Source organism: Pongo pygmaeus, chromosome 2 (assembly GCF_028885625.2).
Source record: "Pongo pygmaeus isolate AG05252 chromosome 2, NHGRI_mPonPyg2-v2.0_pri, whole genome shotgun sequence".
NCBI lineage: Eukaryota > Metazoa > Chordata > Mammalia > Primates > Hominidae > Pongo > Pongo pygmaeus.
Genome location: NC_085930.1, coordinates 94,787,195 through 94,810,047, shown reverse-complemented (window position 1 = coordinate 94,810,047; position 22,853 = coordinate 94,787,195). Strand labels below are relative to the sequence as shown.

The following is a 22,853-nucleotide window of genomic DNA, read 5'->3' as shown; positions in this document are numbered from 1 at the left end:
AATTGGGTGGGGACTTGGAGAACTTTTCTGTCTAGCTAAAGGTTTGTAAATGCACCAATCAGCACTCTGTAAAAATGGACCAGTCAGCCTTTGTAAAACGGATCAATCAGCACTCTCTAAAATGGACCAATCAGCTCTCTGTAAAATGGACCAATCAGCAGGATGTGGGCGGGGCCAAATAAGGGAATACAAGCAGGCCACCGAAGCTAGCAGCAGCAAACTGCTGGGGTCCCTTTCCATGCTGTGAAGCTTTGTTCTTTTGCTCTTTGCAATAAATCTTGTTGCTGCTCACTCATTGGGTCTGCACTACCTTTATGAACTGTAACACTCACAGCGAAGGTCTGCAGCTTCATTCCTGAAGCCAGTGAGACCACAAACCCACCAGGTGGAACAAACAACTCCAGACGTGCCACCTTTAAGAGCTGTAACACTCACTGCGAAGGTCTACAGCTTCACTCCTGAAGTCTGCAAGACCACGAACCCACCAGAAGGAAGAAACTCTGGACACATCTGAACATCTGAAGGAACAAACTCCTGGTACACCATCTTTAAGAACTGTAACACTCACTGTGAGGGTCCGCAGCTTCATTGTTGAAGTCAGCAAGACCAAGAACCCACTGGAAGGAACCAATTCCAGACACATTTTGATCATGAGGCATCTCCATTTGATATTTCAAAAATTACAAAGGTTATATGACATTTTCCAGGAAGACATGCCCCAAAAATCCATGGATCCCACATTTGTTTGCCATGAGTAACTCAGACACTCAGGTATACCTTGCCAAAATCATTCCATGGGTAAGAACTCTCCCCTAGTAAATACCATCAGTGTGTTTTCCAGAAGGTCTATCATTATTAGCATGTTTAGAAGACAATATGATCAAGTACTTCCCTTTATTTCCCAAAGCATTCCTTGTAGAAGGAAAGAATGGATTTCAGGCCTACTGCTGGCTCTGTCCTCCCCAGGTGCCATGATTGACTAGCAATGTCTGCCATAGCTGGTTGTGGAGGGGGTTGGAAGGTAGGAGAGCAAGTGTGTGCCTCTAAGCAACCCTGACCAGGCTTTGAGAGAGCAGTGAGTTGCTGAAGGTAACTTGCTTTGAGGCCTTGAGAGAGCAGTGAGTTGCTAAAGGTGATACCAGGGTGTGGTTAGAGAAAAGACTCAAACTCAGGACCCTAGACTGTAGGACTTTTCATTGATATTCTTACATATCATAATGATAACTAGAACAGACTCTGCAGTGAAAAAACCAGATATCCTTGATTTCTCACTAGCTATGATGTCGCCAAGTTCTTAGCCTTTAGAAATTCAGAAGGGGAAAGGATATTATCAGTCCCCGTTTTTCCAGGACCTACACTGAGCCAGATGCTGGACTAAGTGCTTCATACCTAGTATCTGATTTAATACTCCCTGCAACTCTATGGAGTGGGTCCTTTTGTTATTCTCATTTTCAGATGAGGAAACTGAGACTGAGAAAGGTTAAGCAACTTACCCAAGGTCACATATCTTATGTGTGCAGAGGGGATAGTAAAGGCCAGACACACTGTTTACCAGGGTGTCTCAGTCATGCACTTGGCTTGATTAGAGGGGCTGCCTTTACAAAAGTGGCTTCATCAAGGGTACCAGCCATCATCTCTACCCCATCTCCTTTCTTGCAGTCAACAGCATGCGTTTTTGAGTGGTTACTGTTCATTTCCTGTCCTGTGGATGGTGAAGCGCTGTTGTAAGCATGGAGCAAGGTTTTTCAAACAAATTGAAGGGAAAAAATTTGAGGTGAAAGGAAGGTGTTGTGAATGGATTTTACCATCAAGACACTGTGTTGAAGCAACATTCATACCGCTCTGCTAGCAAAGATTCCTGTTTGCAGGATGGCAATGGAAATGCATGGTGCCATTATTTAGTGAGATCACGTGATGATGAAAGCAGCATGGCAAAAATGAAACAAGCCCTGGCTTCCAACCCTGTCAGGACAACACCTGTGACCCTGGCTAGTGCTTTTACGTGTCCCCTTTCTCCTCCCTAGGCCTGTGTTCCTCTACCTGTTGGAAAAGAGGGCCTTTGAGCAGGGCAGCTCATTCCTGTCAGCTGCCACCTGCTCTGCAGCTCAGCATTTCCTCTATTGGTCCTCTGATACTATCTGACAGCATTTTGGGGAAGGAGACAGATGTCTTCTAAACATTATGAGAAGTGCTCTTTATCTTTTTGGAGTCTTGAACTCATTTGGGAATTTAATGAAAACTACAGATCCTCTTCCCAGCAAAATCCACACATCCCCAAGTGTTTGGCTCATATCTTTAAGAGATTCCTAGAACCTTCTCTCAATGCCCATGGATCTCAGGTTAAGAACCTCTCGTGTTGAGTGACAATATACTTGAAGTTTGGAGATAGAAGCATGACAAATTGGGAAGGCAATGCATGGATAAAATATGAACAGTTTCCTGACCACAACAATGTCCATTGTTTTGAGTTCCCAAGTTTTAGGGTAATTTGTTATATAGCAATAGGTAACTAATACACTCATAATCCAACAACTTCCATTTGCAAAATACCATGTTAAAGCCCAGGAAGCATCACTGCACACCTCCTGAGAATAATACTCAGTAGATTCAGTGCTCTTAAGAAGCATGAAAACATCTGCTACCCTTACTCGAGGCTAGGGGTAGCAGATGACCATAAGTCTTACAGGAATCTCATGCCACCTAGCCATAGCCAACGCTAGGCCTCCCACGGGTGTCTGAGATCTGGCTTTTCCTTCTCAGGTTCTGGCTTTGTTCTATGGCCAAACACAATAGGAAAAGAAAGTTGACTGGCTTTCATCGCTGGGAATGATGAAGTGGTCATCAAATCATCTCCCTGGGGCAGATGTTCTATTGCCACTGAGAAGGGGTGACCTATGCTCACCCTGTGGATGTGACATATTATTTCTGTTGGCTCCCTGGTGGGGCTGTGGGAGTCATGCCACAGGAGCCTGAGAGGCTGTGGTCTGGACAAATGGCTCTGGGCAAGCTGGCAGCTGTGATGAAGGGCAGATCGTACAAATGTTGGGCATGCCGAGCTGGATAACCATCAGAGTGCAAATCATCCCAGCAGGAAGACATAATGTCAGCCACCATAAAGCATGCGGCCTGGAAACTGCCAGGGAGGCTTGAATGAGAGAGGCATGCCTGAGGATGATAGCACAGGTAGGGGAAAGCCTCCGTTAATTTCCAGATGTTTCGAGTCCTAGGGGACCACACACTCACAAGGAGGAAGCCATTTTCTACCTTATTGGTTGGATACTGTCCTGTGAATGGCAGGAAGGCCTAGCCCAAGGGAAGATTGTGAAGGAGGAAAGACACCATGGATCACCTTCCTCTAGTATCTTCTAGGGGTATCTGAAATTTCAAGAGAGGACTCTTAGAGTTAGGAAAAAGGTCAAGGTCAAAGAGAAATGAGCTACAAAGGTTGTTCTCTGTGTTGTTCTCTGTTCATCAGTGTCTCTGCCCTTGGTTCCAGAAATTACCCTTCCCTTAGTGTTATCAATGTTTCAGGTTGGAAAAATGGGAGGATCAGTTAGAAATTCTGTTGTGCAGCATTAAAGAAAACCTGATCACAGTGCTCAATGCAATGGAACAAAGGCTCTGAACCATTATTTTTGTGCCGTGACCTCCTTTGGCAGTCTGCAAAGCCCGAGAACTCCTTCTCAGAGAATGTTTATATATGCATAAAATAAAGTACACCTGATGAAGAAGGAAACCAATCACAGTAAAACCATTTTCACAATATTTTTAAGACCCAAACTTGAGATATAGTAGTATATGTGCTTTTTAATTAATGCATTAGTAACTAGGTCAAGAAGTGGGTCTAATAACCAACCACTGGCACTTCAAAATAGTGACAACTAACTGTAGGTGATAAATAGAGATATTGGCAACAACTGTAATGTTAGGAAAACATCTGTGATTTCTATTGACAAAGTGTGTTAGATTAGTCAGGGTTCGCCACAGGAACAAAATCTATCTATCTATTTATCTATCATCTATCTATCTATCTATCTATCTATCTATCTATCTATCTATCTTTATTATGATGCAATCATGGGAGCCAAGAAGTCCCACAATCTGCTATCTGCAAGCTGAAGAACGAGGGGAGCTGGTGGTGTGATTCAGTCTGAGACTGAGGGCCTGAGAATGTGGGGGGCCACTGGGGTCCAAAGGCCCAAGAACCTGGACTTGTGATGGCCATGAGATTTGGAGAACATGGGGATATTCCAGCTCCAGAAAAGAGAGCAATTTGGCCCTTCCTCTGCCATTTTTTTTATCTGGGACCTCAATGGATTGGATGCTGCCTGCCACACTGGTGAGAGTGGAATTTTTTTTACTAACACCATCACAGACACACCCAGAAATAATGTGTTACCAGCTACCTGGGTATCTCTTAACCCAGTCAAGTTGGCATATAACATTAACCATTGCAAGTTCACCCCTTGTCAAGTTGGCATCCATATGCATCTCCTTAAGCCATACGTAATCTCCAAATAACCAGGTCATAATTCTGCCTGACATGATACAACTATTCTGTGTACAACTGAAAACACACTAATCTCTTCTTGGAAGAGTGATGTTTACTCTTCTAATGATATCCCATAACTTAAATATATGATGTACAATTAATAATGCTTAAATTCTGGTAATAAAGTCAGTACATCTTATTTTACATGATAGGGGAATAAGAGAAGAAATAAAAATAAGATATATGTTTAATATACATATATGTACACACAAAAATATTAATAAAAAAGGAGGATACACTAATGACAATTACAGTCTTTGTTTATGTAACCAGTCATGTGGTCATAGCTGGTTACGTGGTTGTACCTTCTTCTACTACCTGTTCTGTATGCCCTTTGCCCTCAGCAAATGCCTCATCTGGTCATGGTTCTTTACCTGGGGTAGGGTGACCCAATCCTTCATTCCTGAAGTGTATGGGTCATTTGTAGTCCTGTCTGGATTGGGTTCTTGTAGTTTTCCATTGACCTTAATAACAGGGTATGGTAATACTGAGATACTGTAAGGGTTCTCTTGTATTCCAGACATACTCTTCCTTACCTCCATGTGAAGTGGTAGCCCAAGTTCCCCTAGGTAGTCTGGATTAGCCACTGCAGCCAACACTATAACTCCCTTCTCCGCCTGTTGACTCAGAGGCAAGAGAAGCCCTAAGTGGCTGGGTGTTAGTCTTAACTTTCAGTTCAATGGAATCATTGTTGTGTCTCCTACTGGAAGCATTCCTCCTCTGGAACTAAGACCTCTAAACCAGCAGGGCAAAAAGTCAAGAGAATAGGAAGCAAAAATTTTGCTAGTGGGCAACTAGAGGTAGTGGTGAGTGGTGTTACTTCCGTTTCCATTCCTTGATTCCTGGACCTATGAATTCTGACTATGGAACAAACAGCACCATATATCGGATGCTGATTCAGAGCACATATGGCCTTCTGGAGAACCTCGCCCCAGCTCTGTGAGGTGTTACCACCTAGCTCGTGTTGTAACTGAGTCTTTGAAAGGTCATGCCACTATTCTATCAAGTCAGCTGCTTCAAGATGGTAAGAAATAAGGTAAGACCAGTGAACTCCACGAGCACGGGTCCATTGCTGCACTTCTTTGGCTGTGAAGTGAGTTTCTGGGTCAGAAGCAATGCCATGGAATACTATGATGGTGGATAAGGCATTCCATGAATCCATGGATGGTAGTTTTGGCTGAAACATTGTGTGCAGGGAAGGCAAATTCATATCCAGAGTAAGTATGTATTCCAGTTAGGACAAAACACTGCAACTTCCATGGTGGAAGTGGTCTAGTGTAATCAACCTGCCTCCAGGTAGCTGGCTGATCTGCTTGGGGAATGCTGAGCCATGTCAGGGGGTCAGTGTTGGTCTCTGATTATGACAGACTGGGCACTCAGCAGTGGTCATAGCCAGGTTGGCCTTGGTGAGCAAAAGTCCATGATGCTGGGCCCATGCATAACCTCCATCCCTGCTACCATGGCCACTTTGTTCATGAGCCCATTGGGTGATGACGGGGGTGGCTGGGGGAAGAGGCTGAGTGGTGTCCACAGAATGGTTCATCCTAGTCACTTGGGCATCAAAATCCTCCTCTGCTAAAGTCACCCTTTGATGAGAATTCATGTGGGACACAAATATCTTCATGTCCTGTGCCTATTCAGAAAGGACTATCCACATACCCCTTCCCCTACATTTACTTGTCATCAAACATGTTCTTTGGAAGTCCCTGACCATTCAGCCAAACAATTGACTACAGCCCAGGAAACTGGTATATAATGGCATGTCTGGCCATTTCTCCTTCTAAGAAAAGTGCACAACCAGGTGTACTGCCAGAAGTATTGCCCATTGGGAGGATTTCCCTTCACCCCTGTGCTTTAGAGGGATGTCCCAGAGAGGAACTGTAGTGCTACAGTTGTCCACTTTCAGGTAGCACCAGCCTTTATATTGTGCAGCACCATCTATAAACTAGGCCTGAGTTGTCAACTAATTCCGGGGATCTCTCCATGACACCACAGGTGCAGGCTGGGAGAGAGAAGGCAGTGTAGCAGGAGTGGGGACCACAGGCATTTGGGCCACTTCTTCATGCAACTTATTTGTGCCTTTAGGTTCTGCTTAAACTGGATCATGAATACACCACTTTCATTTGGTGATGGAGTGCTGCTGTGCATGCCCAACTTTATGGCTTGGTAGGTCAGTGATATGGTTTGGCTGTGTCCCCACCCAAATCTTGTCTTGAATTGTGGTTCCCATAATCCCCATGTGTCATGGGAGAGACCTGGGATGGGAAGTGATTGGGTCACGGGTGAGGTTTCCCCCGTGCTGTCATCATGATAGTGAGTGAGTTCTCATGAGATCTGACGGTTTTATAAGCATCTGGCATTTCCCTTCCTGGCACTTCTCCCTCGTGCTGCCTTGTGAAGAAAGTGCCTGCTTCCTCTTTGCCTTCCACCATGATTGTAAGTTTTTTGAGGTCTCCCCAGCAATGCAGAACTGTGAGTCAATTTCTTCAATAAATTACCCAGTCTTGGGCAGTTCTTTACAGCAGCATGAGAATGAACTAATGCAGTCAGATAATTTTTAACACCCAGGTCATGACAGGCAGCTCAGATCGCATGGTAACATGGTGGCCTGTTCAAGCATTCAGTTTCTATTAAGGCCCAGTAGCAGGCCAAAAATGGTCTCTCACAAGGAGAGTATCTGTAAATTATGGCAGGCCTTGCTCCAAAACCCTAAAGGCCTGCACTGTGATTCTCCTATGGGGGTCTGCTAAAGGTTCCAAGCAGCATCCCTATCTGCCACTGACATTTCAGGTACCATTGGGTCTGCTGGATCCTATGGCTCAGGTGGCAGAGAAGCTTGCACAGCAACTCCCTACTGGGGATCCTCCTCCTGTTCTGGGCATCACTCAAAGCTAGCAGCTTTTCAGGTCACTCAGGAAAAGGGCCAGAGTAACACACCCAAACAAAGCATGTGTTGCCTCCAAAATCCAAATAGGCCTACTAGGCATTGTGCCTCTTTCTTGGTTGTAGGAGTGGCCAGATGAAACAACTTATCTTTCGCTTTAGACCTTCAAAGTGCTCCACACCACTGGACCCCTAGAAATTTAACTAAGATGAAAGGCCCCAGAATTTTAGTCAGTTATTTCCCCATCCTCTGACATGCAAATGCCTTATCAATCAGTCAAGAGTAGTTGCTACTCGTGGCTCACTAGATACAATCAGTGTAATGTCATCAATGTAATGAAGCAGTGTGACATCTTGTGGAAGGAAAAGGCAATCAAGATGCCTGCAAACTAAATTATAACAGGGCTGGAGGGTTGATATATCCCTGAGGGTAGGACGGTGAAGGTGTATTGCTGGCCTTTCCAATTGAGAGCAAACCATCACACAAAACCAAAAGCATTGCTGATACTACCCTGGTCTGTTGTCCACGCTCATAAAGCAGGGGAATGCTAAATCTCAGTTAGGGCTTTGTGAAAATGAAAATGTAATCTCTTTCTGCTAAAGTTCATGAAACTCTGAATTGTGTCCAAGGATGCTTTGGGATCTGTAGACAAAAGATGCTTATTCTTCTCATGTGAAATGTGTGCTGGAAACTGTAGTTCAGGGTGAGTATAGATGCTCAAGGAAGAAGTGAGGACCCACACTTCCAGGTTCTTGTCCTGATATCTTTAGAGTGTGAGTTTTGCCTTCACAGTTGCAAAATGGCTGTAGCACTTCCAGACATTTCTTCTGCATTTCAGGTAGGAGAAGAGAGAAGAAAAAAAAAAAAAAAAGAAAAAAGGTACATGTCTTTTATTCTGGGTCTGTCCATTGTTATCAGGAAAACAATGCTTTTTCTGGAAGTCTCATCCTGAATACTTTGGCTGGCAACTTATTAGCTAGAACTGGTGACTTGATCATCTCCAGCTGAGTGAGACTGTGGAGAGGGCGTATTTTAACTGGGTATACTGCAGCCCGAACCAGAGTTGCATTAGGAAGATGAATGGAAGGAGAAAATTGGGTAAACTAACCAATGATACCAGTCATGACTGACGTAGGGCTTCTTAATAAGTTCTCAAAAGCTTATGATTTTTACCATTCCCATTTGAATAAGCTATGGAGAAATTCAAGTTTGGCTTCATTCATTCAGTTTATCCATTCATACTTTGATCCACTACTTATTGGAGGCCAATTTTGTGCCTGGCCTGGTTAGGTACGGGGTCACACCATGTTGAACAAAACAGTCAGGTTCCTTGCGTCCTACAGTTTAAGGGAAGCAGGGATAAAAATGTGGCAGGATTATAAAAATCACTCACACTGCACCCAGATGGCAAGGAAAATGCCACTTCTTTTATTTCCTCTAACTGATGGATCTCAGGCTTTTCTGGTTTCAATGGTCTCATTTCAGTTTAAGTATCCAGTTTATTCAAAATTCACTTGCTTCTGACAAGATTGCTAATTGGCTCCCAGCTAATTCCTTCTCACCCCAGAGCATGTGGAAATGCAGGATTCCTCCATGTGACCCTGCAACAGTGAGAGGCTTAGAAAAGCTGACTCCAGGCCCTTCCCCTGGGCCTTCCAGTCTGTATCCTCTGTCCACTCCGGGGCACCTGGTATATCAGGATTAGGGCAGATCCACCTGAGAGCCAATTCCACCCAGAGCCATGAATATGAGGTTGACAAGCCCCTTGTCCTGGGGGCACTGCCAATCTGCCTAAGGCACCTCTTCATTCTGGAGCTTTGGTCCAAAGAGGGAAGCCTCACCTCAGCCTCTCCATCTGTTTCCTTTGTTTCTCCTCAATTGCCTGAACCTGAAGAGGTGGGTACCCCACTTCTTTCTGCCATATCCCCAGTTCTCCCTAACCTGGCACTGTGGAAATATCCTGGTCCAATTGGCCTGCTCTTGGTATGTTAAGGAAAATCTTGTTAGTTATATACTGATCTCTTCTCCCTGGAAGCCAGAAGGCTAATTAATCTGGGGAGGGAGGGCTAGAACATGAAATTCTGATCGGTTTTAGCATTCTTAGTAAGATGATAGTACGGAAAGCCACGATTTTTGAAAAAATGCTGCTTTTGGCCAGGTGTGGTGGCTCATGCCTGTAATCCCAGCACTTTGGGAGGCCAAGGAAGGAGGATCACTTAGGCCTAGGAGTTTGAGACCAGAGTGGGCAACATAGGGGAAACCTCGTCTCTACAACAAAATAAAAAATTAGCCAGGTATGGTGGCACACGCCTGTAGTCTCAGCTACTTGGGAGGCTGAGTAGGAGGATTGCTTAAGCTGGGGAGGTAGAGACTGCAATGAGCCATGATTGTGCCACTGTACTCCAGCCTGGGTGACAGAGTGAGACCCTGTCTCAACAGAAGAAAAATGCTGCTTTGTGACTATTTCCTTGATGTAAGCTTACTTTGCCATGGGCCCCTTTATACTGAGTGAGTAGCGTTCTAGTTAATCGAGGTCTTACTACATACACTGTCAACTTTGTGTGGGCAAGGGTGGAATGTAATTTAGGCACCAGCTTCAGTGACTATCTGGCATGTAGTAGATGCTTTGTAATAGCATGTATGTGAATGAATGAATAAAATGCATAGACTTGTGTTAGCAAACGGTTTACTTTGCAGGCATGGAAGATCCTGTGTTCTACCCAGATTTTTCAGCTACAATTTTTTTGAGTGTCCTTTTGGGAAATAGCTCTATTTGATAAGACAGAGTCTCACCTGGTTGGGGCTGGGCTTGATGAACTTGTTTTTACTCACCTCTCGAAATGTCATTATAATTCTGGTTTGTCAGCCTGTGTCTCCCAAGAGAAGGGGAAACAGTGGTTTGGCTTCTCTCTTCCCAAAGAGCCAGCTCAGGCTTCCCTGTGTTACTACTTTTGGGTAAGAGCCTGAAGCACAGAGGTGAAGTTAAGACCATGGGCTTAGGAGTCAGACAGAACTGACTGGAGTCCACATTCCAGTAGACAGACCACTCGGCACTCCGCCCATACAAACCACTCTGGCTTTCCCCTGTCCTCGGACAAGCCAAACACAGTCCATCTCCAGGCCTTCATACTGGCTGTTATCTCTCCCTGGAAACCTCTTCCCTGAGCTGCCAATCTGGTTAAATGTCTCCTTGGAGGGGCTTTTTCTGACCATGCCATCTCAGGTAGAGGCCACCCTCCCTGTCTTGCCATCTCAGGTCAAGGCCACCCTCCCTGTGAGTTCCTCTCTAACTTGCTCCCTGCTTCAAGCTCTTCAAGCACATTTCATCTTGTGCTGCTGTCCATGTGTTTATTGGATTCCCCACTAGAATGTAAGTACTGTGAGGACAGGGCCTTTGGCTGTCTTATTCACTGCTCAGAGCAAGGCCTGGTGGAAAGCAGACACACAAAGCCTGATTGTTGAAATGAATGTAGAAATGAATAAAGTTGTTTAAGTTCTCTGAGCCTCAGTTTCCTCATCTCTCAAGTGGCTCTAAACATACCATAGCGAGTTGTCAAGACTGAGATATGTACGGAAGTGATGGCCTTGATACAGTTCTTGATATAACATGGTGATTCTGAAGACTTTCTTGACCGTCTAATACTCCCTGGGCTCTAAGGGTCAGTAGATACCTCCAGAGGCTTATTAACTGCTCTGACTTTTAGTCTGCTGGGTGGAACAGGTCGAAGAAATATCCTTGCCAACAATTAAATTGTTTAAAGGATAGTGCTGCCAGTCGCACATTATTGTTATTTCAAAGCTGGTGCTTTGAGGAGTTTGGAAACAATCTTCTTGGAGGCATTCCCATGGCTAGGCATTACAGCTTGGACTATAATCTCACTGTAAATGTGCCTTTCCTCTTTAAGCAGAGGGTTATTAAGTTTAACAGTGTCAAAGTACTCTCCATATTACATACAACTTAATTAGTGGACAAGGCAATATTAAACAGCCCACTCACACTGAGAAATATTTATACTTCTCTTTCCTTGGCTTATATTGATTTATCCCATGACACACAGAAAGGTAAATTACAAAGGAGTAATTATTTGTTCCTATAAGAAAGGAAGAGATTGAGACCTGTGTGCCCACATGCTTGCTTGGGATGCGGCACTTGGGGAGGGTGGCAGGAGAGGCGAAGCACTTGGTGGAAATCTCATTTCCTCAAGAAAACCTCCTCAGACTCCAAGGCTAGGTTAGGTTCCCCATTTTTCTCTCCCAGAGCTTTTCTTTCAACACGTACATCCAGAGGGTTTATCTGTTTATCCTCTGTCTCCCCATCCACATGTGAATTCCAAGATGGTGGGAGTGGGATTGTCCCAGTCACTACTGTGTTCCCACATCTAACACAGTGTCCGGTGGATATGAGGTACTCAATCACTATATAAATATGTTCCAACACATGTTTATTAAGCCCCTTATCTGGGCCAGGGATTCTGTACTTCTGGGTGCATGTGTTGGGGCAGGGGTTATCAATGGTCACCAAAATCAGAGTTAATGACCTCATGGAGCTTAGAATGAAGAGACAGACATTTTTTTTTTTTAAATTACAACCATGATAGGGTACCTAGTGCTATGAATATTTATTCCAGGAGTCTGACTTAATGAAGAAGGTCAGGGAAGTTTTCCACAAAGAAGTGATATTTAAGCTGAGATCTGAAGGATACGGGGGTATTAATAAGTGCAACAGGGAAGGAAGGGAGCAAGTAGCAGCAAAGACCTCAGGGTAGAAGAGCCCAGGGGCCAGTAAAAGAACCCTAAAGACCAGTGTGGCTAGAGAGAGAGGAGCCACGTGGTCCAGACAAATCTGGAGGGAGGGAGAGGACTGTATCCCACAGGACTTGGATGGCCACGATGCACAGCATCTAATTTGTGGATTGAATGGGAAGAGATTTTCCCAGAGATTTCTGCCCTGGGATCTCTATTCTTTTCTCAACACATTCCTTTCAGAGAACCAGGGCAGGAATCCAAAGTGGAGACCACCAGGCTCTGGTCATGTTGGGGTTGATTTTATTTTCCTAAGATTGTGGCAACACGAACTCCCATTCCATAGGCCCTTCTGTGATGTGACCTGGCCACAGCTCCCTTGAGCCTGGGCTGGCCTGAACTGTAACCAAGAGGATGTGGTGGAAGAGAAGCTGTGTGACTTCTGGGACTAGTTCAGAAAAGGTCATGAGCTTTGTTTTCTTTTTACCTAGTTCACTTGGAACATTTGCTTTCTGGATGCTCCTCTTGGGAGCCAGCTGCCATTCTGGGAGAGGGTCAAGCCATGTGGAGAGGCCACATGTAGACCCTCTGGTCAATGGTCCCAGCTAAAGCCCAGCCTTCGGGTCACCCCAGCCCAGGCACCAGGCATGTGAGAAGCCTCCCAGTGATTCCAGCTACCAGGTGTTCAGTCACCCCCACCCCTTTGAGCCTTTCCAGCTGAGATCCCAGATATCATGAAGCTGAGTTAAGCTGTCCACGGAACCCATGCGTGTACTACTATGGTAGTGGTCTTATATCACTCAAGTTTGGGGTGGTTTGTTGTGCAGTGAGAGGTAACTGGGACACATGTTAAAGGAGCCATGATAGGCAATTTTGTCCAGAGCAGCAGGGTGGCAGCTGAGTCAGTTACAATCACCTGAACTATGATCAGATTGGAACTCAGAGGTTCTGTTTAAAGGACTCTGATTCTCCCTCGTGATGGAGTAGAAACCTGAGAGATACCATCTTCACCTCAAAAGCCCAGCTCTCCCCTTCGACGCAGGGCCAAGGCAAGACAGGGAATAAACAGGTCACTCTCACAGTTCTCGTTTGCCTTTCCCCAGATGTGAAAGTTACACACTGACTGTGATTTTCTGCCCGAGTCCTTATTTAATTGTTATTTTGGGATCAGTTGCTTTTGAAAGATCCCCCAGCTGATACAGACTGCTGGTATTTTGCCAAGAGAGATAAACAGTCTCAGCTTGCACTGCATTTGGATTCAGTGTCAGCAGAATATAGCAGCTGCCTCCCAGCAGAACTGTCTGTGGTGGAAATACCTGTGTGGTCTGATTCAAATTCACCTTTCAAATCTTTACCTTGTCAATTTTGGTAACATGCAGCTGCCACATTCATGAGCACATGATCAGGTTTCTCAAACAGTCGAAATCCCTGAAAACCATGCTGGTGAGCAACCTATCCTGATCACCCGAAATACTAGTGATTATTCTTTTCAACTAAAATATGTAAACAAAACCTGATGCTAAGCAAATGTTCACTTTTGTGCTCTTTAAAAAATGTTATGAATTAAATTGAAATTACTCAGCACAATAATAAATACTTACCAAGTGTTGTTATTTTGCACATCAGGTGGTAAAACTGTAACTGTGAATAAATTGCTATAGTAAGATTTTTTCCCCTTTAATGCTGTAGCAGCAGATGGGCTAATAAATATGCAACACTTTGTAACATTTGCAATTTCAGAGGGGTAGAGGTTCCTCCACCTTTCACACAAACAAAACGTATAGTCATCCAATATTATACTTTTTAATGGAAAAGCTTAAATCATGTAATGTAAATACCATTTCACTTTCAACAATTTTACTAGTTTCGCAACAGTAAGATGAAAGAACACATAAGATGGTATTTATGTTCTCTCTTTACAAGAACATTTTCTTCCTTACTTGGGAACCTTTCTGAGTTTGAAAACAAGAAGGATTCTTGTACCTTCATTGGAAACGAAGGTGGGGAGCACCAATAAGCAGCAATTTATTATATGATTCTCTTTGCTTCTGGATGAATGTGAGTGATGGTTAGGAGCAGATTGTGATGACAGGCAGGTCTCTGCTCCTCATTAGCTTGATGACCTTTGGCAGATCCCATTCTCTTTCTGGTCCCCAGTTTTTGCCTTTGTCAGGTGGGGTGTAAATAGTAACCTTCCCCTTAGGGCTAGTAAGAGATTAAATAATGCAAGTAATGCCTGGCATGTGGCATATTCAATGACCTCTGTTTTCATTATATTTAAGGTGACTGAGTGAGTGGCATAGGGTTTAATAAAAAATGTTTTTTTATGGGAAAGGACAACCATGGTTAAAAATATGCCCCTGAATTCTGACAGAAGAGGTAAGTGCCTTAGGCGCACATTTTTTGTTGTTCTAGCCTGTCTCACGTGGATAGAGGACAAACATTCATTCGCTGGTCTCTGTTCTTGGGGAAGTAACATAGATACAAATCCTTCATTCCAGGATGCTGAGGTTTAATCCCTTTGAAAGGAGGGTGCTCCATGCTGTGGAGGGGCCTGGGGGATTCTCAAGTTGGTTTGTGGGGGTCAAGCTGGTTCTTCCTTTTCCCTGCTGGGGCTGGCTCGAGGATGGGAGGCCTCTAACACCACAAAGGTGGTGAAGACAAACTGGAAAATCACCATGGGGAAGAGACGTGCAAGATGACTAAAAGCTTGGGAGCAGCAGTGTTGGGCAAAGGGCTTGTGGGAAAAGGGCTTGTGGGGTGCCTGTATAAACTGGCCATAAAAATATGGGACAATAAGTTGTGGAAAGCCACAAGAGGCCTCTGAGGAGGAAAGCCTCCTAATTGCCCTCATGTTCCCATGCTTAGAGCAAGACCCGCTCTCTTATCTGTAAACACTGTGTTCAAGGAGAAAGGCACTCCTTTGAAGCACTGGAATGTGGACAGACGTGTAGGCTCCTAGTTAAGCCCGCTCCCACTAGCTACTCTCCGATAAGTTAAAGATATGCTGTTTGAGCACAAAGGAGATTCGTTTAAACCACTATTGCTACAGATTACGCCTATGACGCACTGCCACCCTTTCACTGTTTCGCCCGGAACATCTGCTTCTTAGATCTAAGTGATTGTACCCAATAAATAGTGTGTAGACCAGAGCTTGGTGCCTTTTGCAGCCTCCGTTTTGCAACTGGCCCCCTGGCTCCCACCTTTATGAACTCTTAACCTGTCTCTTCTCAATCCTTTGTCGCCACCGGACTTCGGGTACCCTACGGGTGGTGTTGAGGCTGGTCCCCAACACAGCAGCAGTTGGGATCTGGAAGTCAGCCCCAGGAAGCAGCCAACAAACAGATTAGTGGAGCATTGCCAGGGAAGTCCCAGAAAGAGCTGAGCGACACTTTGATGGAGATAGAGGAGCAGAGGTTCTGCTATTATTACCTTGGAGGGGACCACCAAACCACTAAACATTTGGGTTATGTTGATATTAATGACAATTATGGCAATAATAGCTTGGTATGTAGCAGCATTCTTCAAAGTCCCAATAATTGCCTTCAAGAATTATCACTTCAAGTTTGAAACAAAGTTATCTATATTTTTATCAGACACAAAGACAGACTTTTCTTTCTACCATGTCCTTTATGTGCAAGGAGGGCAGATCAGTGAAAGTTCCCTAGCTGTTTTGAGAGTCATTAACTTCCTTGTATCTCCATCCTCCCAGCTTCTGTGAGCTGTCATCAGTGGAGAGCTCTGGCCACAGCCCATACTATCTTGGTGTCCTTGGGAAGTAAAGAAGGTAAGGAGTGATCTGAAGTGGAGCTCTTTGGACTATTTTTGGGTTGCCAGTTGTTGTGGCTATGGTTTGGTTTTTCCCAGCACCCTTTCCCCCTGCTTCTGCTGGCAATGGATCATGTCCCACCTCCCCGCTATCACAGTGACTAGTCACTGGGCCAGTAACACTCTGACTGTAACCAACACGACGGGTGGTTCAATCACCTGACAGGTGTCACTCCCATGACCACAACCAACGAGGATTTAACAAGGGGATTTTATTACTTGAAAGAAGTAAGGGCACCCATGATAGTTCCCCAAAGCAGTGCCTCCACAAGCAAAGGTGAAACAGGGCTTTTGTTGGGCTGGTTGGCTGAGTCATTGTGTGTGGAGGTGGAGTAAAGGCAACACAGGTGCAGTGACCCATCGTGCTTCTTCATACGTTGCATGTGTAGAAAATGGCAAATAAACTCCTCCCTGGACTGGGTTTTTAGTATGGTAGTGAGGAGAGTTCACCAAAGTTCATCTCCAACTCAGGCATCTCTGGATCCATCCGGTTTTTATTTTTTCAGGGCTGAGCTTCTTTCTGGAGCTTTTTGGAACAAGAAGAACTCAAGGTGCAACAGTTACAAGTGAGTTCTTTTTCATGGTGTGTACCCTAAAGCCTGGGACCTTGAGTTAAAAGAGTAGCACATCCCCTTGGCCAAAACAAATGGATTGCTTTGTGATTCAAGCTAAGCTAGGAAAGAGAAGTCTTCTTTCATCTGTCTGGGATGATTTCCCACTGTCTGGGAATGATGGAAGCTTAGCACTGCCTGTTAGAGGAGGCCTAGTTCATAAGACTAGGGGCTCAGGATTGTATCTGATCATTTCAATACCATTTTAGCCCCAGGATTCACTAGGTAAGGCATACGACATATTCAGAGAAAGAACTATATAGGGTAAATCATTGGAGTTTCTTCATAGATGGGATTTTTTGCTCCAATGGTGTATCAGTGATAACTAGGTAATGCAGAAACATACAACCCTCAAATCTAAGCTCAATACAATGAAAGTTTGTTTCTTGTCCACACAGCATGCTGTCATGGGCTGGCAGGGGCACTCTACTTATGATAGTCTCTCAAGGATCCAGTCTGGCAGAATGATAAAGGTCTCTAAGCCAGAGGGAATAAAGTGCTCTGCAGGACCTCTCACTGGAAAGTAAGAAACACACTCAGCAGGAAAGCAACCCATCCCTTCTACTCACACCATCAGAATAGATGAAAGTGACCATCCCTTCCACTCACACCATCAGAAGAGATGAGAACGACCCATCACTTCCACTCACACCATCAGAAAAGATGACAAGGACCCATCACTTCCACTCACGCCATTAGAAGAGATGACTTGGCTCCACCTCCCATAGGGGGCCAGGAAGTGCTATCCTACAATGTTCTCATTCTGTTGCTCCTCAGTCCATTTGGTTCTTTCTTCTGGGAATTTTCCTTTACCTTTCCTTGCCCACATCTAAAGTGAGCATTGAAGAATATGTCCTCCTTGGGGGCAGAACAGCTTTCTCAGCCTGCCTCCTGCCTGGGGAAAAGGGGAGAGCCCAGGGTCGCTTTGAATTTTGAACAGTTGTAAATATTTCTAGTCCAGGCTCCTGATTTCTCTGGCTATACAACTCTCTCAAAAACTTAATTGGCTTCTTATCTGTTTAATTCTGATCAGCTTCATGTGCCCACAGTTACACTCAGTTCTTTTTTCTTTTTTTTTTTTTTTGAGACAGAGTCTCGCTCTGTTACCCAGGCTGGAGTGCAGTGGCACAATCTCGGCTCACTGCAAGCTCCGCCTCCTGGGTTCACGCCATTCTCCTGCCTCAGCCTCCCGAGTAGCTGGGACTACAGGTGCACGCCACCATGCCAAGCTAATTTTTGTATTTTTTTAGTAGAGACGGGGTTTCACCATGTTGGTCAGGCTGGTCTCAAACTCCTGACCTCAGGTGATCCATGCACCTCGGCCTCCCAAAGTGCTGAGATTACAAGCATAAGCCACCGCGCCCAGCCCACTCAGTTCTTTTCAAGATGTGCCTTGCTCTCTCTTGACTTGAATCTATTGGGCTTGATAGAAAAGTTCTGCTTTCATCTTTTTCCCAGGGCCACTTTGTTTTCCCTCTTCTGGGACCCAGGCTGATGGAGAAGCCAGCATCTTGAACATTACAGTTGCTATGTAGAGCGGAAAAAAATCAAGTGGCAAAGTATGCCAGTTCTTAAGTCTGTCACCTGGGAGTGACATGCATCACTTCTGCTCACATTTTATTGGCTAAAGCAGGTCATGTAGTCAAACTTCATTTCAAGTGGGCCACAGGGTGCAGGTAGCAGAATGCAGTTAGAGTGCATAGAAAGCTGCAATCTTTGTGGACAGAATGAGCGACCATAGCATGGTATTGCATTTTGGTGAGCACGTGCTGCACAAACAGAAAGTAGAAAGTGAGATTAAACTGTAAAGACCACTGATTATTCTGGTAAGTGGGCTAAGTCTAAAGTAACATATTATTATAATTAAATAATGTAATAATGTAATGGGACTGCCTCGAAGGTTTTGCATAGGAAAATGCCTTTGGCTGTCCCATTGGGGAGGAAATTGGAAGAAGATTCAAGTCCTCATATTAGAGAAATAGCTGGCTAAATGAATAGATTCCTGAAAGTTGGTTGTTCCATGGGATTTATGCCAAAGACTAAAGAATTTTGATGTTTCTTTGTGTTATTCAGACCTTTACATGATTTATAAAAACTTCACAGGGCTGAAAGAGAAGATATCCTTTCAGATATTATTTGGGTTAATGAGGAAATTGGACATGGCCTTAGGATGAAATGAAGGGCAGGCACAGATTGGGTCAGTTGATTATTCTGTGCTGAGCTAGCACAGAATTAAGTCAGTAATTTAAAAACATAAATGAATGAATGTCAGAGTTCCATTCGTTTTAGGCTTCTGATTGTGGAGGAAATCATATGCCAGAGCTTTGGTAAATGCATGAACTCTACACACCATATTGGAGAGAACTGACATTTTAATAATATTGATTCTTCTCATCCATGAACATGCAACATCCTTTCAATTACTAGGTCTTTGTTGTAGCCTCTTTCCGAGATGTCTCTCAGCAGCCTTAGCCTCCTGAAATTTACACCCTGTGTAAATTTGGTGCAATCTCTACCACATTGACTCAGAGCTGGTCTGTGTGACCAATCAAGTATGGATGATGACGATGTGTGACTTCTGGGGCTAGGTCATAAAAGGCATTGCAGCTTCCTTTGTGGCTTCTTGGATCATTTCTCTGAAGGAAGCCAACCACAATGTTTCATAGTCACTCAAACAGTCATATGGAGAGGCCCATCTCCCAGCTCAAGTAAAACTTTCAGATGGCTGCAGTCTGGACCAAAAAATCTTGACTGCAACCTCATGAGAGACCCCAAGCCAGAACCACTCAGTTAGAGCACTCCTGAATTTCTGACCTGTTTATTCTTATTTTAAGCAACTAAGTTTTAGGGTAATGTGTTATGCAGCAATGGACAACTAATATAATATTTTAATTCGTATCAATAAATGTTTCATAATTTTGTGCACAGAAAACTTGTACTTTTAAAATTAATTAGATTTTTATTAGATTTATTTCTAGGTATTTGATGTTTTTTGATGCATCTATAAATTTTATACTTTAAATTTTATTAATACTTTGTATCTTGTATACAGTAAAACAATAGATTTTTATATAATGACTTTTATCCAACAACATTAACTAATTCTTATAACTTTTATTAATTTATGTGTAGATAAAAGAGTTGTTTTAAGACACTGATAAGTTTGTTAATTTTAGTAGTTTATCTGTAGATTTTCTTGGGTTTTCTATGAATACAATAATGTCATCTGCAAATAATGACAGTGTTGTGTCTTTCTAATTCATATGGCTTTTATTTTTAATTCTTGCTTTATTTTTATTTATTTGTATAAGCTTTTTAGTTGTTCCCAATGCAAGGCCTGGTCTATACCAAATTAGTCCACTATTATTGAAAGTTGAGGCCAGGATCAGTGGCTCATGCCTGTAATTCCTAGCACTTTGGAAGGCCAAGGAGGGTGAATTGCCTGAGGTAGGAGTTTGAGACCAGCCTGACCAACATGGAGAAACCCTGTGTCTACTAAAAATACAAAATTAGCAGGGCATGATGGTGTGCATCTGTAATCCCAGCTACTTGGGAGGCTGAGGCAGGAGAATCACTTGAACCCAGGAGGCAGAGGTTGTGGTGAACTGAGATCACGCCATTGCACCCCAGCCTGGGCAACAAGAGCAAAACTCTGTCTCCAAAAAAAAAAAAAAAAAAAAAAAAGAAAGTTGAAATCCTCTGCAAGGTTTTCAGCAGGTGACACAATATGTTGTCATTTTAAGGCTCACTCTGGCTGCTGTGTTGAGGATTAAACAGAAGAAATAAGCTTTTGAGATCTATTGCATAGCATGATGTCTATAGTTAATGTAATGTATATTTCAAAATTGCTGAGAGTAGATTTTAAATGTTTTCACCACAAAAATTGGTAAGTACTGTATGGGAGATGATGAATATGCTAATTAACTTGATTAATCATTCCATCACGTATGCATATATCAAAACATCACATTGTACATCATAAATATGTAGAATTATTATCTGTCAATTAAAAGTTAAACAAGAAAATAGATTGGAGGCAGTGGTAGAAGCAGGCAGATGAGTTAGTAGGCTGTTCAATGAGACAATAAGAGATGATGGTGGTAGTGGTCCCAGGTGATAAAGGCCCGGGGGGTGGAGGGGAAAAGGCATTGGATTCTGAATATACTGAGAGTAAAACCAGTAGGATCTACTGACCATTTGAAAGTGGGACATGAGATAAAAGGAGGAATCAAAGCATCTTTCCAAGTTTCCTATCTCAGCAATCAGATGCATTTGCCATCAGTTGAGATAGGGGTGACTATGGTTGGAGAAAGACTAAGAATGAAGCTGGTTTGGTGAATTTTGAATGTTTACATTTGAAAAATTATTTTAGCCTCCCCAAATGACAAACACATGTAACTGGGCTATTCATAGAATAACTACAGAATTTATTTTTTTAAAAAGTAATTCATCATATACGGTAAGCAGTGTGGTTCAGTGATAACGCAAGTTGAAAGGTGAATAACAACCATTTTCTCTGCTAGGGGATGTTGGGTATCGCTGCAAGTGTGTGCCTAACTCTGCTTGGAGAAAACACAGATGCCTCTGTGGTCAAGATGTCCAGCTCAAATGGCTCTTTTGCCTCTGCCATGACAGGCCCTAAGTACAGAGCTTATTTGTTTATTGAATGCAACAACAACAGAAAAACCTTGTCATATCCTGCTCTGTAGATGAAAAAGCTAGAGGCTTTTCAGGAGAAAAAAACTGCACTAATCTTAGCAAAGATAATTTTCTGAAACTTTCCTTTTGTGGATGTGGCTGTATCCCTTATCAGTTGTAGTCTTCACTGTGTATGCAGTAAGGGAAAGTGAAGGACGGAAAGAGGCGTAGGCTGACTCCCAAGATCCCAGAAAACAGTTTGTTCTTTTTATTAGTTGTGAAGCTGAAAGCTGAATCCTAAAACACCACAATCCTTGATATTTTCACTCCTCTGAACATGTGAGTTTAATTCAAGATAGGAAATGCTTCGGGTCCTGTTAAACTTACACACTGTCTGTTGTGTTATGAATTGTAGGGCGCATTTCAGAATAAGTGGAGGGCTGATTATAAATGATCCTTTAGTGCCAGCAAAAAGGTGGTAGCTCAGGATGCCAGGTTACTATAAAAACACCAGGGGAATGGGAAGAGTGAAAGGATGCCATGTAGAGAAGAAATAAATTTCTGAAATAATACCTGCATGCCACGTCTAATGTTTTCCTTTCATTAAATTCATAGGTAATAGGAAGAATGCTGCTAATACGCAAAAATATCAATAACCTTGAAATGTATATAGGTATATGTGAAGGTAAATTCTCAAGGGCTTTTAGAAAACATAGATTCTTTTTAAGCATGAGGTACAGCAGATAAACAGAACAAAATATTTTTCAAGCTGCAACCATGGAGCTAGCAACTAAGCAGGAAGCAAGGCGCCATGATTAACGCTCCATCTATTAATAAGCAATTTGGACTTTAGCCATCAATAGAACCATTGTTGGTCAATAGTGCCACCAACAGTTAAGTCATGAGGTTTGACATCAGCTAGGTCTGACAGATTCCTGCATCACCACTCAGGACAATTCCTGAGCCCGTTTGTGCCTCAGTTTCTTAATTTGTAAAGTAGATGAACACTTACAGTTGTGAGGATTAAATGAGAAAACATGCACATACGGTTCAGTGAGATGCTTGGGAGTACAGTGAGAGCTCAATAAATGGTTGTGCTGACAATAAAGATGATGAGGACAATCATCAAGAGAGTCATTTTGACTCAGTGGTAAGATTACAACTTCCAGGGCAGAATAAAGCATTCAGCAGAGTCACGGTCCAAGGCCTACCCTAATGACTCGTTAGGTCAATTAAAGAAAAAGGGGAGGAGCCAAGATGGCCGAATAGGAACAGCTCCGGTCTACAGCTCCCAGCGCGAGCGACGCAGAAGACGGGTGATTTCTGCATTTCCATCTGAGGTACCGTGTTCATCTCACTAGGGAGTGCCAGACAGTGGGCGCAGGTCAGTGGGTGAGCGCACCGTGCACCAGCCGAAGCAGGGGCTAGGCATTGCCTCACTCGGGAAGCGCAAGGGGTCAGGGAGTTCCCCTTCCAGAGGTGACAGACGGCACCTGGAAAATTGGGCCACTCCCACCCGAATACTGTGCTTTTCCGACGGGCTTAGGAAACGGTGCCCCAGGAGAGTATAGCCCGCACCTGGCTCAGAGGGTCCTAC

The 22,853-nt window shown here is 43.7% G+C and overlaps 1 protein-coding gene and 1 long non-coding RNA gene across 11 annotated transcripts in view; one reads left to right on the top strand and one right to left on the bottom strand.

Annotated features, from left to right (window-relative positions):
• Positions 1-7,640: 7,640 nt before the first annotated feature.
• CFAP20DC (CFAP20 domain containing) overlaps positions 7,641-22,853 on the bottom strand; it is a 326,758-nt gene continuing 311,545 nt past the window's right edge. For 2 of the 8 annotated variants that reach the window (XM_054480722.2, XM_054480732.2), the window contains exon 18: positions 7,641-8,263. In XM_054480722.2, the coding sequence (XP_054336697.1) occupies positions 8,223-8,263 (41 nt within the window). In that variant the 3' untranslated portion in view covers positions 7,641-8,222. Of the gene's footprint in view, positions 8,264-16,199; positions 17,514-17,556; positions 18,388-18,844; positions 19,255-22,853 lie in introns of those variants that run through there. The other 6 variants (XM_054480728.2, XM_054480735.2, XM_054480721.1 and 3 more) reach the window with 5 other exon arrangements.
• On the top strand, positions 15,339-21,839 carry LOC129032819 (uncharacterized). 3 transcript variants are annotated; one of them, XR_008501475.1, is made up of 5 exons: positions 15,339-15,595; positions 15,892-15,966; positions 16,514-16,573; positions 17,017-17,141; positions 18,077-21,839. It is a non-coding gene; the product is annotated as an uncharacterized LOC129032819 (long non-coding RNA). The 3 variants fall into 3 exon arrangements; XR_008501474.1 differs by lacking the exon at positions 17,017-17,141; XR_008501473.1 differs by having other exon boundaries at positions 17,017-19,848.